Source organism: Catharus ustulatus, chromosome 2, assembly GCF_009819885.2.
Source record: "Catharus ustulatus isolate bCatUst1 chromosome 2, bCatUst1.pri.v2, whole genome shotgun sequence".
NCBI classification, from domain to species: domain Eukaryota; kingdom Metazoa; phylum Chordata; class Aves; order Passeriformes; family Turdidae; genus Catharus; species Catharus ustulatus.
The window spans coordinates 58,801,230-58,818,997 of record NC_046222.1 but is presented as its reverse complement, the minus strand read 5'-3'; the positions used below and the strand labels follow the sequence as shown (position 1 = coordinate 58,818,997).

The following is a 17,768-nucleotide window of genomic DNA, read 5'->3' as shown; positions in this document are numbered from 1 at the left end:
ACAGGTATTGCTTGAACAGTGGCTCTAAAATGTGTAGTATTTAAGATCATTATGATGTGCTAAGGGTAGGTTAAACTCTCTTCCATAAACCTTATTCAAATCTGATCTGAAAAATTGTCCAAATAGGAAGAACCCCATAACTTTATGGAGCAGTGTGAAGGAGAAGGTTAACAAATGTCTTAACTCTGGATTTGTTTTGTGTCGTGCCTGTGTGAAAGGGTATCTAGTATAATTCCAATCACCATCATTTGTTGTTTGGGTGTGGAGTTGTTTTGTTGTGCAGTTTTTTTTTATTTTGGTGGGGGGGTTTTATGTTTTTTTTTTTACTTTGGACTGAATTTAAATTTTTAGAACCTAAACAATAGATTGAGAGTATTATTAATATTTTGAATATGTAGGTTTTTAATCAAATAAAATCTCCTTTGTCTTTCAGGTCCACTACATGTATGTAATTGATAGAAATAACAAAATAATTTTGAGATACTAGTTTTTGACTGGCTGTATGGTGTGTGTTTATTTGGGGAGGAAGTTTTGCTATTTAGCCTTTTAAATTTTGAGACCTGCTTTTGCACATGTATAATGGTGAGCAAAAGAGAAATGCATCAAACTTACTGTGAGATCTTTTGAAGTTAGCTTTTAGAGCTCTTTGATTTATTTCATGATTTACTTATCATTTGTTTTGGTTTTTTCCCTCCGTGGGGGCAGAAATAATTTGGACTTTTAATTGTATTTACAGTTTCTACTATGTAAAGATGTTGCCTTAGAACAGTGAAGTTGTTAATGCTTAGGGATTAGTCCTAATCTGTTTTTGTTTTCTTGCTCTGCAAGTCTTTCACCTCATCTAGGGTCCTTTTCAGGATTAATCCAATTTTGATATTAGTATTTCACAATGATGTCTGTGGGTTTATGTTTCCATTTTTCTTACTAACCTGATGGAGACAAGTTATTAATTGTGCATGGCTATTTATGGTTTGCCACTTTTTTCCACTGAAAGTACCAGGGAAGCTTTTTCCTTCATGTTACAATGTACATACACATTCACGACAGTGCCACAAATCTAATGCTGCCTTTCTTTTCTGTCAGGTAGCTGAAATTATTTTGAAACCTGTCAGTCTCCTGGTACATCACTACTTCTGTTAGGAGGATGGACGTTCAAGTAGAGAAGCTTGTAGAAGTGCGTATCTTACAGAATAAAGGGTTGGTTTTAATTGTTATTTCAGTGGAGATAATGGGCTTTTTGGCCTTAATTAGTGTGCAAACAAATATATCCAAGACAAGATTGACTAATTCTGTATTTTGAATTCCATTCTGCCCTCACTGTACTCCAATGAAAAAATAAGTTAACTGTGTATTCAGCTGGCACAAGCAAAATCTTAGGTTGCTTATGAAAGTATTCTGTATACATAATGACAAAGATTAGTAAGATACAAATCAGCTGTATTTTGCATTGTTGCTGTTTTGCTTTTGAAAGACACTGCCATGACCGTATTGGCCGAGTGAAATACCTCTGAGGATCTTATTTTGGCTTCTGCAGCCTCTGCTTCTTGCTGATAAAAATTACTTGTAGACCTTTATGGAGATAAGTGTTAACATTTGGCCTTAAGTTTTTCCTTTCTTTGGAGCAGCCTGCTGAGCCAAGGTAGCTGCAGCTCTGCCTTGCAAAGCTTTCCCTTCCACCTTTTGTTACTTGCATTCTCACAGGCGTTTCTTTATGACTCCAGCCATTTTTATCAAATTCATTTATTTCATGTTAGAAACAAGCTGAAGATTTGAAAAAAAACATTAAACTCCTTTCCTGGTTCAGTCTGCAGAAACATCCTGTTTTTTTTCTTGCAGATAATGAAGAGTTTTACTGAATAAAAATAAGTAACACTGAACATTCTCCTCTTTGAACATTTGTACTTCCATTGATTCTTTAGGTGAAAGAACTAAATACTTTCTATCCTGCTCACACTGATGTAGTAATAAATCCTATATGAGATTTTAAGATACAATAATTTAAAATTTATTGTGTCTGTTAATGGTAGTATGTGCAAGTCAGTGTTACACATCTCTGTAGGATGGGATTATACAACATGAGTTGCAATAAAATTATATTCAGTTTGTAATTCTTTGGAGAGAGAATTAGTATAGAATAGTTTTATATAAGAGTTGTTGTATTCTGAAAATATATTTACCACATCTGACCAGTTCAAATTGTGATTTAAGGTAAAGAATAGATTTTCAAAACCACTCAAGAGTGTGTCCCTTATTTAGTCCTTCAAAAGTGCAAAATATTGTAGTGCTTCTTCAGGATACTGTCAGTAATTGTTTATCTATTAGTAATTTAAATGTGCTTCAAATATTCTTGGAGGCTGAGACTAAGTGTCATGAAACAAGTCAGTTTTAATAAATCTTTTCTTGCAAACTGCCTGATAAGAGTGATTTCGGGAAGAGTTTTCAGTTTCAGTATGGAACTGTGTTATGCTCAGGACTGCTATAGCATATTTGTTTTTGCAGGTGGCTGTTCCAGCACCTGGGAATGTTCCCAAGGACTGCTTACTTAGCTAATGTAGATGTGGCTTTGGGAATCACTGATGTGGTCAAGGCAATGTAGCAGTTCTTCCAGGAGAGATCAGTAATATTAAACCCCCTCTGTTTGCAGACTGGGTGCAAGAAGGTGGGAATTGTCAAGACTTGAAAAATATTGAATGAGGTGGATGAAACTTATTCAGAACTGTTTTCAGCAAATCCCTTAGCAGAGAAGCTAGGGAACATTTAATTAGTAGGAAGTGGTTTTAAAATGTCTAAAAAAATTTCAGGAGCTTACTGCCATCAGAGGTTGTGGAGGCAAATCAAATTGTATAATTGTAAGTGAACTCAAAAGAGTTTAGGCAAACGTATGGACAGTAAGAGATGGACTGCAGAAAGTGGCCTGGCTCACCTCCTCTCCTTAAACAGCATCTCAATTAGTATATTAGAATCAAAGTGCTTGTCTAGATGGGCTGCTGACCCAGACCATCAGGCCATTTCCTATGTTCCTGCTTGGCTTCAGCTTCTGCCTGAGTTCAAGCAGCAGTTTCAGGAAATACACACTGAGCTTTCTACTACATGGCATTATTAGTTTTGTTAGAAGACTTTTTGTGTCGTCTTTGCCAATCTGGGCAATTAAATTAAACTACTACAAAGCTTAGTATGTTGCTCATTTGGTTCGGATTTATCTTCTAAAGTAGCCTATATAGAATGAATAAAGTACCGTTGAAAAGTGTGAGATTTCATGTCTAAAACTGACATGGGTTTTTTTGACAACTGATGTTTCAAGTATTTCAAAATTCAGCCATTCGGTGGCCACTTTTTTATTTATACAAGAACTGCTTTTAATGTAAGGGCGTATCTGCACTCTTGTCAACTTGTATGCTAATCTCTGGAAAGAGATTTTGTATTGTTTTTCATCAGGAACTGTATTGAGGTCATGTGGACCATGACTGTTTAATGAACAGTTGTTCATTAAACAGCTGTTTAAAGGAAACAATTTATAATCACAGTGGAAATGACATAGAACTAGTTGACCTAATACACCTATTTCTTAATGGCAATGCCTTAACATGTTTTGAGACAAAAATACATTGAGTCAAAATTCTGATAGGATTCAGAAATTACACTTTTAAATTTTATTAGGTTCCATTATAGTTGGTTGTGCTTTAACAGTACTTGTATGATTCTAGAACTTGTATCAAGGCTTCAGTATCCTAAGTTCACATAATTCTGTTAAGATTGTGAAGTTTTCAATTAGTGTTTTGTTGATCTAGTAAGAGGAAAAAAGTGCCCATGATAAAGGTGCCTCCCATTGAGACTAACAGATCACAATGCAAAATGAGGTCTTTTTCTGAGTATCATAGTTATCTTAGAGGAGCAGGCGAAGAACAGAACGCATGTCAGCCTTTGGGTAGCAGAACTTTAGGTCCTGTGAGTAAAGCAACAGAATTGGTCACAAGAAGACTGAAGCACAGGAGGAGAGGCTGAACCGTCAGATTTTTCCAAAGCTTTTCTCTTAGCTCAAAGTAATTTTAATGTTTTGCTTAGAAGAGGAAGGAGGTCAAGATCTAGAATATTCAGTGTGAAAGACTCAGGCCCTGGTTTCAGAAGTACTGATGTCAGGGTGCATGAAGTAAGAAGTTGGCTGATGGGGTGTGCAAGCCTGCACAAAGGCTCCTTGAATGAGATGAAAGAGCTATAAATAAGCAACCCATAGTTGTTTTTTTGTACCTAGGACATGATGCTGTGTAAAATCCATGTTATGTTTTGCTTTAGAGAAATTTTCTTGCATTCTTGACTATGTGCTGCAGACTTTCATTAGATAAGGGGGAATTCCTGTGAGTGACTGTCAGTCTTTTGTACTATCTCTTCCAACCAGAAAGGTACCAATCTCTCTCCATGCATAGCTTTAATTTTTCTTATTTAAAATCTTATCTACTGAGGTGCAGAGTGTCAGAAATGCCCTTCTCAAAGCTGTGATCACTCCACGGGATTCAGCTGTGATAAGGTTGTTCCAGAAACCACTTTTGGTCATACAGTGCCCCAACACAAAGACTGTTGAAGCCAGCAGTTCTTGAAACTTTTGAAATTTCTTCAACCCTTACTCAGAGTCTTTTGGCACACTTGGCAGCATATGCAGCTGACCTTGTAATAGTTGTAAAATAAAAATGTGAATGCACTACGTAAAAGCAAGGCTGGAAATGGGAGTCAATGAAATACGGTCAGGCATCAAGTAGGCTAATTGTCCATTTCCAATTGGACACTCTATTTCCTGTTTCTGGGAATTGAGATCTAATTAAACTGCATAAATTGGTGAGTCTCCCCACCCTTTGGATTAGCAGTCAGATATCTCAGAGATGTGAAAATCTGATGGCATCCTGAGTGTCAGAATGGTGCTGGACTCCATCATTTGACCTGTTGCTGCTGCTGAACAGTGCCTGTCTCACTGTTCCACCATGGCCGCCGTGCTGAGCCTTTAGCTTCTCATAGCAGCTGTGAAGTGAGCAGCAAAAGTGCTCACGAGGGAGAAGCTGATTCAACACAAAACTAGGAGGCACAGGGCCCACTTGCTGCAGTTGGGCCAGTGTGTGCATTCCCATGCTCAAATCCACTCTGCCAGCTGGATCTTCAGGTTTGGATGGCCTGCAGCAAGAGGTCTGTGGGGGGAGGAAAGCCAGCAGGTTTCCAAGACACCTTTTAACCCAGATTATGAACCTCAGGCACTTGCACAGAATAAATAGACACAACTGGGAATACCAGTCAACCCAAATTTTCTGTTACTTTAAAAGCAGGAGTCAAGGGCCAACCATCACCCTAAAGCTTTTCTGCTTCTCACAGTTCGTATGATGGTGACCAAGAATACTGAACTGGGAATGGTACAGATTGACATGTCAGCTGTAGCCAGAATGGCTCCTCCCAGGAGTTTTGGCACCTAAATCAGCCAAAAGAGATGGCCAAATGTAGCTATCCGGCCCACACATAACAGATGGAGAGACATTCTCATGTACCATGAAGTTTTTAGGTACTTGTATTCCAGTCTAAACTTCAAGCTAAAATTTTCAGTTGTAGCAGGGGGAAGAGTCTATCAATGAAATATGTCTTCAAAAAGTTATACCTGCTTGGGAAGTCCAAAAAAGAAATTGTAAGAATTCATCTATTCATATTTCTCTCCTTCATCACATTCTGAAGGTGATGATAGCCAGTTGTTAAAATGCTACCTTCAAATACTTTAAAATAAACTCTAGCAATACAATATTTTTAGAAGACCTTTAAGTCTTCTTTGAAATTCATTACTAAAATCATCTTGTTTAGATTGTATTTTATGTTTAGATGATATTCTGAATGCTGACTAGTGAATTTTACATTAAGCCACACTTCAGAAGATCTGGAAGATTTATTGACTTGCCAAAATCTAAATATTGCTACAGTTATTTTTTTTGCTCAAACAACCTAAAGTTTCTAGAAAAATCACAGGAAACAAGGTGGTATTTTTCAAGTGCTTGCTCAAACCTGAGCTAATCACATAGCCCAAGCTTGAAAGTGTGAATGTCTATCATATCTTACCAATATGTTAGTGTTGGAAGTTAGAACTTGCCATCTTTAGTTCATGAAATTGTTCCACCAGAAAGGGATGAATTCATATGATTTCTGCCATTTTCTTATCCTTTCCTTTCTCTCTGGTATTCCTACAATGAGTAACACTCAGGTTTCTAGTTCTGGGGACTTTGGTTAGTTGATTGTTTTTGTAAAAATGAAAGATTTTATTTTCTTTTAGCAATTTAACAAAGTAAATTTTTGGCCATAATGCACAAGAGTTGTGTTTATAAATATTTCTTTCCTTCTGATTTGTAGAGGGAGGAAGACATAGAGACTCTATTTAGATGTGTGCAAGCAGACTGAAGAAAGTTCTGTCCAGAAAAGAAATTATAAAATGCACCTGCTCTTCTACTTTTTTTCAGGTTTTTTTTCTCATTTGTTCATAATTTTAGCTGGGTTTTTCATGTTTGCAAACTTCTTTTCCTCACAGAAGGGCAGGTTTCAAATAAAAATACAGAAATCTAAAATGGTAACCGGCTTTCTGCTTTGATACAAACTTTCTCTGTTTATTTTGGCTGCTGTGTGCTTTGCTATAATTTCTGCATTGCTTGGGTTTACAAAATTAGGATAACCAGCTTTCCACAAATAAAATTATACATATTATTTCATGCTGGGCATCTGGTGCACTTATTTTATCATGACTTCTAATATTTTTATCATTAATGAATGTGCAAATATGCTTGGGTCATGTAAAGACGGACATGACACACTATTTTCCTTGTGTTGAAAACTGTTTATCAAGTGGTTGATGTCAAACACTGGCAATTCTAGGCTTCCTTCTGAAAGTTTACGTAATGATTTGATTAATGTTGAAGTTAATGCAATTTGTTGAAATAATTTAAGCTGTACAAATAGCTTTTTAATTATACCGAGCAGTTGAGAAAATAAAATTTGTGCAGGTACTGTTGTACTTAGTTGTTATTCTCATTCTTTGAAAAATGTTTGTTTAAAAATATCTGTGCTTGTTCTTGCTCTTATCTCTTTCTCTGTGGGATGAAGACAGCAAGAAGTATGAAGTGAAAAACAATGTATTTACTAACCAGAAAAATAGGTTGTTTTTTTCCCAGTAAAACTCTTTTTTTGCACATACCAGACTTCTGTAACATGTTCATGTGTAATGGTTGTAAACACTCTTTTATTTTTAAGGTTATTCTTGTGCAAGTTAATCCAGGGGAAGCATTTACAATAAGAAGAGAAGATGGACAGTTTCAGTGCATTACAGGTAAAGATGATAAATTTATTTTAATATTTTCTGAGTCTGAATCAGAATTAATAAAAGGGAATTTGTGGTGAAAGTAAAAGAATTACAGAATTTATCTTAAATGCAAGATCTGTTTAAAGACCTAAAAGATTATGTGCTAAGGATCATTGGGATTAGATTTTGCTGCCATGAACCAAGTACTTTTTCTTATGTTGTATTAGGTAAAATTAAATTTTTTGGGGAGGAGAAGGGAGGAACATTTTCAAATTGTAAAGCAAATATGGAAAAGCTGTTGTAGCAACTTTTGACTAAGCTCATTTATTTCACAGGCCTCAAATTAAAAGCTACAATTGTTAATATGGCTTGAGTTTAGTTTGTTTTATTCTTTGCTATCATGTGGACATTGTTTCCCTGTCAGTTATCCCACCTTATTTCTCATTATCTCTAGGGGTCAATTTATATTATTTTTGAGTTCTAGCAAGTGCAGCTTCAAAATGCAAATGTTTCATCTAAGCATAGCATCCCCTTATGCAATGGTCAGTTTGGATGTTGTTTTCTGTTTCAAATGAATAGCTATCAGTTAAGCATATCTAGAAGGTTACTGTGAGAAATGAGCTTTTGCTGCTACATAGGATACCATTTTACTGTGTTGTAAGAGAGTATCCACAGATTCGGCTATTGTCTCACATTTTTGCTTGTCATCATCTGGGCTGGTAAATCCTACCTTTTGGGTTTTTTTTTCTGGATGTTGGCCCAGCTCCAGCAGATACTGGTCTGAGAATTTGAAGCAAGTATTTTCCAGCTCTTTTCCCTCTTCTCTCCAGTCTGAGAAGAGCTGGTAGATCTGGTTTCCAGTGTCATAGGCAGATCCTTTGGCTTCAAAACAACTGATTCAAAGGAGGCCTTAGATGGTAATTAAGTTTATATTGACAGTTCTCAAAGTTTATGTGTCTGTTAGCACCATATTTCAAAACTCTGTGGTGATTGCATGGTATTCTTGCATGCTTTGAACCACAAATAGGTTGGTATTGCAGCTCACCATTCTATACAGCTTATTTGAAACATGATATGTAATAATTACTTGACAGTGCATGAGGGAAGTACAATGATTTTTGTCTTTCAATTCAAGTTAAAGAACAGATAAGATATATTTTGCTTCTACTGCACAAAATACTGAGTAAAGTGGCATGTGTTTCATGATTGGTTGTAATTTTTGGTTTACCAAATGATCTTACTGGTGGAGAATGAATTGACACTTTCCTGGCATGATTGTCTTCAAAACAGGAAGTGTTTAATGAACTGCAAAAATACTAAGATCATATCCTTATAGATATGGTTCTAACCTTCCATAGTACAGCTTTTATCCTTGTCTGGTGCCTCTTGCTTTTGGAGTAGGCAGCTTGCTATTGTGATTTGATTCAGCTGTGGATTTCTTCATCCTTTAAATATGAAAGTGAGCATGAGCAAGTTATTAGACAATTGTTTCTGTGTCTTACTAAGTGTAAGCCGAGGTACAGTCTTTACAACCTCCCTGAAAAATGGCACTGCAATCTGGAAAATTGCATCCCAAACAAGTACCACAGCTTCTTCAAACCTCTTGTCATGTAGGTATTCTTCTTGTCCTTCCCCCTTCCTGGAGATGAAATTGTGAATTATAGTTAGCAGTAAAATAGGGGGCGTAAAGATTTTTTCATATCTGTGAATTCAGTAATCTTCAGTAATCTGAGTTACACCTGATCTTTTGAATGTTGCTTTTCTGGCCTGTTCATGCCACTTCTGAGACATTTCTTTGTTTTTGAGTGCTATGCCAATGGATCTTTGTACCTTTTGGATTGTTGAGTCTGTCTGCTTTAAAGAGGAAATTCCTTTCGTAATTGATGCTGTTCCTTTTTCATTATATGTGTTGCAGCTTGTGAGAACTGTCTACTGTTTGGTTTTCTGTGTAGAGATATGTATAAAATAAACTATTTTAGATGGTGTAAACTATAGAGAGTAATTTGGCATTGGTCCTTTTTGTTCTGCCACAAGTGCTCAAACATAGTTTGCCCTTGACTTGTTTACAAAATGGATTGCCAGTCTGCAAAAAGGGTTACAGATGCAGGAGTCTATTGCATGGTCATGAAAGTAAGAAAGAAAGAAAGCTCACATCAGTCCCTTGTTTTTTTTCTTCACTTTATGCACTCAGTTGTTAGGTGAAATCGTAGTTAAAGATGCAGAAATATATAATGAGAATGGTTTGGATAAAAGTAAAAAGATGTTTATTTTTAGAAAGGCATGAAGAAAGACAAGATGGCTGAAATTTAGTGGAAATGCAATCAGTGGGAAGTTAATTTAATGTTCCTTAATAATTTTTTTTTTTCAATCTTAGTTTTCCTATAAATATTTGCCCATTTTTATACTCTTAGTCTCTACGAAGAGCACATATGCAGTTTTTTCAGTGATGTATGATATAAAAAATAGGAATTATGTAAATATAGTACTAAGAGTGGAAGTTGAGAAGTAGCAACCTGCTTATGGATCCCAGATAGCAGTGCAGATAGCTGGATATATTAGTTTGAATGATTCGGTAAGTCACGCTTCCTTGGATAATTCTAAATCTCTCTTGCATTTTATTGCTGGTCAATTCACCTTGAGATTGTGCTGTCTGCACAAGTCAATGTGGATTGTTAATAAATCTAACCATAATGTTAATTGTGTTTTCTTGCGTCAAATATTTGTGTGTTGGAAACATTTTTTAGATGCTCTGTCAATCTTCATGCTATTCATGGCATCTATTCTATTATTAAAGAGAACTGTCCTTACTTTGGCAACACTGTACATGGGGTAAAATTTCTGATGAGAGTTAGTATCTCTTCAGGAGCAAGGAGAGGTGTGAATAAAGTGACTGTTTAGAGTTGTCCTTGAGTCAATGAAGTAGTGAAAACTTAAAGTACTAATTAATGGAGAAGCACACAATGCGTTTTCTGTGAACTACACTTCTGAAGAAAATGCTGCATTTACATGCAGGTCTTTGTGCTGACTTACCACATGTCTGCTCTCACAGGTGATCTGGTTTGGAACTACATTAAGTGAGAAGCAGCTTCTTAATGTGGTGCTCTTCCGTGGCAGTGGAATATTGAGTGAATAATATTGAGTGAAAAGACTTAGAAGAATAATTCCTGGTTTAAATCTCTTAAGGAATACAAAAGACCAGTGATGGTTGAGGACCTCTTTATCCTTGGTGAATTCCATTCCTTTATTTGGTGACCTTTTAATTAATTAAAATAACATGTATTTTATCGTTTATTTCTGTAGAATAAGAAGCATGGTTACTTTATATTTCTGTAGTTAGCAGTCTCGGATCATAGTTGGATTTCTGTTGTCTATATTTTGACTTAAATACAGCTTTGATTGAGCCCTTCTGTATGCCAATGGCCATATTTTCAGATATTAGGAAATATTTTCCTTGCCTGCCTAGTGATTTGTCTGATAGTGACAACTCATGCTCCCCCTTGATGCAGCTTCAATTTAAACCATTTGTCAATCTCTAACTTTACAAAAACACCATGCATTTCTTGCTAGATAAATAGGAACATATCTGTCTGTGTAACCATGTGTTAGACCAAAATGTTTATTTTCAAAAGAGGTCTTTTAAATCTATGAAAGTTTTCTCGTATACTAGAAGTACACAGACTTCTGTGGAAACTTCCCTTAAGCAAAAATTTTCTTCTGTTAATATGAAATAATTAGCTACATTATAGTGATTCAGAAAACCAGGTCTGAAATGTATGAATGGGTTCTCTTTGTAGAAGTGAATTACTGCAGATCACTCATTCATGAATTCTTCCTACTGCAGAATAAATGAATGAAGATGACTCATCCTGAGGACATTTTGTAACAGTCCCAAGTTACAGCTAAAGGCTATTAAATGTTACTTGACACAATAAGAGAGACCATGTTCTATATGTCTCTGCAAAGGGAAATTGCCATTTTCATAATAGAATAAGAAGACTTATGTAAATTAGAATGAGTCATAAATGCTTCATGCTTTGAAATTAAATGAAGTATCAGTATTAAGGTTAGGCTCTGGCATAAAAGTTAAGCAAGCTTAACCTATTTTTTTGTCTTTGAAATAAATAAAATTCTTCTGAAAAGTGTTTTCAAGGAAGTCAAGAGGAAAAGGAGATACAGCAAATTCTGAGACTACAGTAGTAAAACACAAACTTTAGTTTGTTCTCCAATCAGCTTGAGCTTTCAAAACTAAACCTGCCCATTACCAAGAATATTTTGTGAATAAAACTGCTCCAGAATCACAGAATGGTTTGTTTTCAGTTGGAAGAGACCTGCAGAGGTCATCTATTTCCAACCCCTCTGCCATGGGCAGGAACACGTTCCACTAAACCAAGTTTCTCAGAGCCCCATCCAGCCTGGCCTAGAACACTTCCAGGGATGGGACATCCACAACTTCTCTGGGCAACCTGTGACAGTGCCTCACCAGCCTCATGAAAATTTTTTATATCCTGTCTAAATCTACTCTCTTTCAGTTTAAAATGTTGCCTCTTGGCCTGGCACAATAGGCCCTGGTAAAAAGTATTTTTTCATCTATTTTATAGACCCCATTTATCTAAACAAAGGCTGCAATAAGGTATCTCCAGCAGTTTCTCTTCTTTAGACTAGACAACCCCAACTCTCTTAGCCTGTCTTCACAGGAGAAATGTTCCAACCTTCTGACCACATTTGGCTCTCCTCTGGACCCTTTTCCAGTCCATGTCTGCCTTGTGCTGAGGAACCCAGGACTCCAGGTGGGAGGCAGTATCACCTCCCTCACCCTGCAGGACATGCTGCTTTTTGATGCAGTCCAGGATACAGTTGGCTGTCTGGGCTGCAAGTATGCACTACCAGCTTGTGTCTAATTTTTCATCCACAAGTATCCTCAAGTTTTCTGCAGGGCAGCTTTTAATTTATTTACTACTCTCTTCTGCTTTTAGGCTTGGCATGGTTTTTGATTGTTTACAGATACTGTTAGAGCAGCCAAACTGAGCATCTTAAAATCTGAAAGTAACTGCTATTAAGTACATTTGAAGCAAAAAACCCTGGATGTATCTTGTTCAAATATCATCTTGTGTTTTGGTGTTGAGTCTTATTTTAAAACAATTTATTAATACTGGAAGTGGTTAAAGACCTATCATAAATTTCGTACAAGTTGCTGCAGATTCCTGAGAAGGGACTTTGTTAGTTGCTAATGGTCATTGGGAAATGCTTCCCTCACAAGACCACCATAGCTTATTATCAAATCCTAAACCATTGTGGTAAGTGAAGGAAGTGTGTGCTGTCATTCTGTGGTGGTTTTAGAATGTACAAAGATACCTGGCCCTGCAGTAGTGGTTGCATTTACAGACTTAAAGGGTGACATCACCTCTAGAAATACATATCTTGTTTGTTAAATTACTCGGTATCCACATTAGCACTGGGCAAAGTTTAGAAATAAAAGAATGTTTATTTAAATACATAGCTCTCTAGTAATGGAACAAACTAGCAAAAGCAATAAAATACTATTAACAAGAGTTCTCTCCTACAGTATATGTAGCCTTCTAGGTAGCTTGATTGCCTGAGTAATGGACCCCTTACAAGTAAACCCAGATGTGTATTACAGAGGTATAGTGCTTTGGTTTTCCTGCTTCCATTAAGAACAGTTTACTGAAACCAGTCAGAGAAGCTGCTCTGGGTGCTCTTTTTCTTTCTGTAGCCTGAGAAGAAACTAATTTTTCATCCTTGTTTCTGTTTATCTGTTTCTCATTTCTAAATACTGAAATGCTGCATGACAACATGTGGAAGTTTATTTGCTTTCCTTTTCATCTTCAATGATGCTTTGTAGCTTTTCTCCACAGTAGTCTTCTGAAATGCAGATGTAAGGTTTTTTGTATCAGTTCATTAAAAAAATTTAAAACACCCCTCAAAACAACCTCACCTTAAATGGTAGATGATTTCAGTTGCCATCTCCATTCCTTCTATGTAGAAGACTAAAGATACTGTGTAAGGCTGAAACTGGATATGGGTACTTAGATTACCATCATTTTCTATATGTTAATTTTAGGATCTCCACTGGAAGTATTTAGAGGGCCTTTATAAAAGGCATTGAGGGAAGCTAAGACAAATAAACTGAAAGTATGGGATCAGAGCAGCTATGTAACTCTTGGTTAAGGATGTCCATGCAGAGGGTCAGAGCTGAGACTATAGGAGTAGCTTAGCTTTAAAGCACCTCTGTTTGGGAATGAGCTGCAATATGCACAATTTTCTTAAAAATTAAAGTTTTTTTTATTATTATTTCTATGTATCTGCACTCAAACTAAAAATAATATTAGTAGTGGCCAGCTATGTGGGAGTATGACTGCAGAGGAGACATAATTCCATTTTGTATTTTAAAAAGATGATGAGGGAAAGTGGTCACAAAGCGTGGTTGTAGCAGCTTGATTTGGAGCTGTCTCATTCCAAAATAATTTTAAGTAGGAGCTGCTATTTTTATAGCTTAGATTGATAAACAGGGTGTGTGAATGCCTTTGCAAATATTACTGAAGACTTAACCCTTCTACCTTTTACTGGTAGGTTAGCCTAAAAATTGGATTGAGATATGGCAAATACCCTTCTGGTAAGGTAAATAAATAATGATGGATTTAAGCCCTCTCTGCAGTGCATGTAGAATGCTCATGTGTTGGCTTTGACACACAGCACAAGTCGGTTCATAAGTCAAGTACTATTGGCAGATAAAACTTGCCTGTAAGCCCTGCTGCTGCTAGTACAGCTGCTGAATTAAAGCTGGGTTCAGACACATCTTGATTCTGTAGGCCCTCTTGCAGTAGGGCAGAGGCAGTCTTCAAGAGTCACGAATATCTTTCAAATTTGTTGTGCTAACTCAATAAAAATTGCAAAGTAGTGCAAAACAAGGTCGTTCTCCTGACAAGAATAAAACGCAGCAACCCAGAATTCTGATCTTTAGATTGGCCTCTCTCTGCTCTGAGAGTGACCATGAGAATTAACCTCGTAACAGAGCTCCCTCAGCCTTCTCTGAGAACTGCCTGACCTTGTCCTCCATTAATTCTGATGACTGACCAGGTCTTTGTGGTCCCAGTCTCATTGAGCCATTAAAGAAGCAGGCAGGGATGACACAAGAAGCTGTTATTGGAAAAACTTACTTTATCATGCTGTTTTTCTGCCAGAGCAGCTTGCACTACTGTTGTGCCTACTTTGTTAGTGTAATAAATGCTAGACTTCTAAAACATTCTATTCCCAGAACAAATTGAATTTGGTAAAAGTTTGATTAAAAAGCAAACTGGACTTGTTTTAGACTTTGTCCTCTTCTGCAGCAGCAAATTAAAGAAAAAAGGGGAATGCGTTAATACATATCTCTCATTATGTTGATTGTAGTGTGTCTTAGGACAAATATAGTTTTCTGACATTAATTTCTGCTTAAAAAGTGTTAAGTAGAGTCAATATCTTTATATGGACAAAACATGTCTGTAGCATTTTTTTACCTTGGTTGTTTCTCATTCTTCTAATAGATACTTTTAAACTTTTGTGCTATCTTATTTTATGCATTCTGAGATATAAGTTCTTAAAGTACTATATTCATTGTAAGGTGTTCAGTCAGGTTCTCCTTTTCCTGTTCGACTTTCCTGTATATTCAGATCAGTTAATCTTCCCTTGTACCTTCTTTAATCTTCTCCTTTATTCCTTTTTTTCACTACACTGCAATCTCCACACTGCAAACTCAGCCTGACTGTAGGAAGGTTCTGGAGACATTTGTTTGAAATATCAGTGCTTCAGCTGCATACTGAAGTCATCTAATTTTAGGTGTCTAAATGTGTGTTTCTATATGTGGCCTTGGATCTAAGCTCCCATTGAAACTAGTGAAGATTTAGTCACTAGGTATAGTACACTCAGTGCTTTTCAGCTGACATCAGTTTGCACTCAACAGCTCTCCAGGCTCCAGTGTCCGTACCAACTAGGTCTCCACTTGCTATAATGGGAGTTTAGAGTCCTAATGTGCATGCAGACATATAATTTTAGATACCTAAATGAGATGTCTCCATTTTGGAACTAAAGCCTGCCTATTATAAACTGAAATAAATAAGGCTGCATCCTGAAAGTCTCATTTAGGTGTGTTGATTCACTCTTGTACCCTCAGTGAATGTCTCTGTCCTCAAGCACCTGAACTCTTTGAGCTCATCTATTTCCATGAGCATCTAACATCACATTTTACAAGCATGGTACTGGTTCTTGGAGTTGCATGTTGGGAATTAATTTACAGCCCTAAGTTGCAGATGGAGAATGCCCCTAAAACTTGGTTTCTATTACTCTAGTCAGACATGCCTAACCCCCAAGGCTGTGAAGTATTAACTCAAGCTGCTGAGATTCAGGTGCTGTTATTGCCTCAGTCTGGAATCTGTTGGATGAGTGTTGTATGAAGCATGTTAGGCTTGACAGGTTTGTGTCTGGCAGTATTATAGTATTCCCATAGCATTGCAATCAGTTAATCTGATTTCTTCTCTGACTGTGCTGTTGATGGGAAAGAAATAGCCCTATATTACTTGCTTTATGGAGGGAAAAGAAGGGGAAAAATTGGTAGGATCTCTTCTTGGTTTCTAGTAAGTAGAAGTAGTTAGTAGTTTTCTCTAAATAGAAAGTTTCTCTAAGGTAAGCAATGTAAGCAGTTTGAATAATTTTTTTTTTTTTTTTAATAGAGCTATGGGCTTTTTACTTAGTATTTTCGCTTAATGTACATTTAGTATAACTTAAACTGATAGCATTTTCTGTGTCTTAATTGGATGCAATCTGATTAACTGGAATAATAAAGATTCATGAAGATTGCTAACATTAAAGAGTGGAAGAAGTTCCTTTGTTTCATTATCTGATTATTTAAAAACAAATGGTGCTTTTATTTTGTAAAAGCTCAATGTTTCTAAATGGACTTTGTCCCGGGTTTCATGAAAATGGAAAGGCTGGAACTTTGTGCATAAAGGACTTTTGCTGGATCCTCTTTCACCACTATGTACAATACTAATACAGGCTAGTGTGTCATCTATTGGAAAATGCTGCATGTTGTTTGACGAGACCTCAGGAGTTCCTTATAGTTCCATCCTGTATTGCTGCATTCTTGAAGTACAATTGTACTCCTACTTCTATCACAGAATTATTATTACTAAGAAATAGCTTTGAATTGATTTTGGTTTACTCTTGTCCCATTTGTAGTCATGGCTGCCTTATCTTGTGCCACTGCCACTATCAGGCCCTTGGTAGTTGTGAAGGGTTGCAGACGTACTGGGGAGGAAGACAGTCTTCATGGTTGTGGAGAAGCTCTCATGGCCATTGTTTTTCCAGAATTCCTCAAAACAAAGCCAGTTCCTCATACATGCCCAGGCTGTCACAACCTTGCCAGCAAGCTTACAAGCTGAAATTGCTCTTCCTCTGTGCTTTCTCTGATGCCTAAAGTTGTTGGGCACCCAGGAGCTTAGTCTCCCTTTCCTTCATTTTCACCTGTGCAAGGATAATGTGTTGTCTGTTCCAGTGAGAATGTAATATGTAATATCTAAATGCTACAAATTTGAATCCAGGTGTTAACTCTGTTCTTCGTTTTGCTTTTTTTTTTTTTTTTTTTTAGTAATAGATGAATCAGCAGCACATGGCTTGATAGATGTGGCTGTGCATATGTTATTAATAGTAAATTAATAGCTCTATTTTTTTGACTGTCTGTGAAATGACTGAGATTTTGTCAGCTTGCATGACTTACATGATCGTGTCACTCTTCAGCTTTATTTAAAATCATGGTAATATAACTTCCACTTCTTCCTTTTGCAGACATGCAGCAATCTGTTTTACATCTAAAGCAGTTTATTAAATGAGGGAAAGGAAGAGGAGGCAGAAGATAACCAAGGTCATTGCATATAGGCAGGCTTGCTGTGCCCAAATATAAACAGCTCTTGTGTAATGTGAGTTAAAGACTGGTTACAAGTAAGTTCAGGCACTTAAAGCCATTAAGAAACATTGTAATCATAAGGGGTTTCACAGTTGTAAGGGCCGAATTCACTGCAAGTGAATACAGCTATCCACATTGCTGTTCTTGTTTCTTTATGCCAGAGAGAAGCTCTTTCTCACACTGCAAAGGGCTTTCCAGTTGTCCTAGAAAACTGAATTGTCTAGGGCAGGTGCTCTAGGACATAATTCACAGAGCTTCCAATTTTTTTGACTATATAGCATCCAGTAATTTGTAGATGAGTCTCAGGTTAATGGTACTGGAGCTTCTAGAGAAGCTGATGACACCTTCCTTCCATTTTGATTCATCAGCTCTTCAGTGAGGATGTGGTTTATCTCCTTTGCTTGTTCTTGATTTGTTTTTCCAGTAGCCTATTCCTCAAAAGTTTCACTTATCCTTTTGCTTTGATGCTCTAGATATGGGCCATTTTCATAAATACTGTGTATAATG

At 36.7% G+C, this 17,768-nt stretch overlaps 1 protein-coding gene across 5 annotated transcripts in view; it reads left to right on the top strand.

Annotated features, from left to right (window-relative positions):
- Positions 1-17,768, top strand: part of FNDC3A (fibronectin type III domain containing 3A) — a 118,302-nt gene that overhangs the window by 34,938 nt on the left and 65,596 nt on the right. For 3 of the 5 annotated variants that reach the window (XM_033052039.2, XM_033052038.1, XM_033052042.2), the window contains one exon: positions 7,258-7,333. In XM_033052039.2, the coding sequence (XP_032907930.1) occupies positions 7,258-7,333 (76 nt within the window). Of the gene's footprint in view, positions 1-1,083; positions 1,175-7,257; positions 7,334-17,768 lie in introns of all 5 variants that reach the window. The other 2 variants (XM_033052040.2, XM_033052041.2) reach the window with 1 other exon arrangement.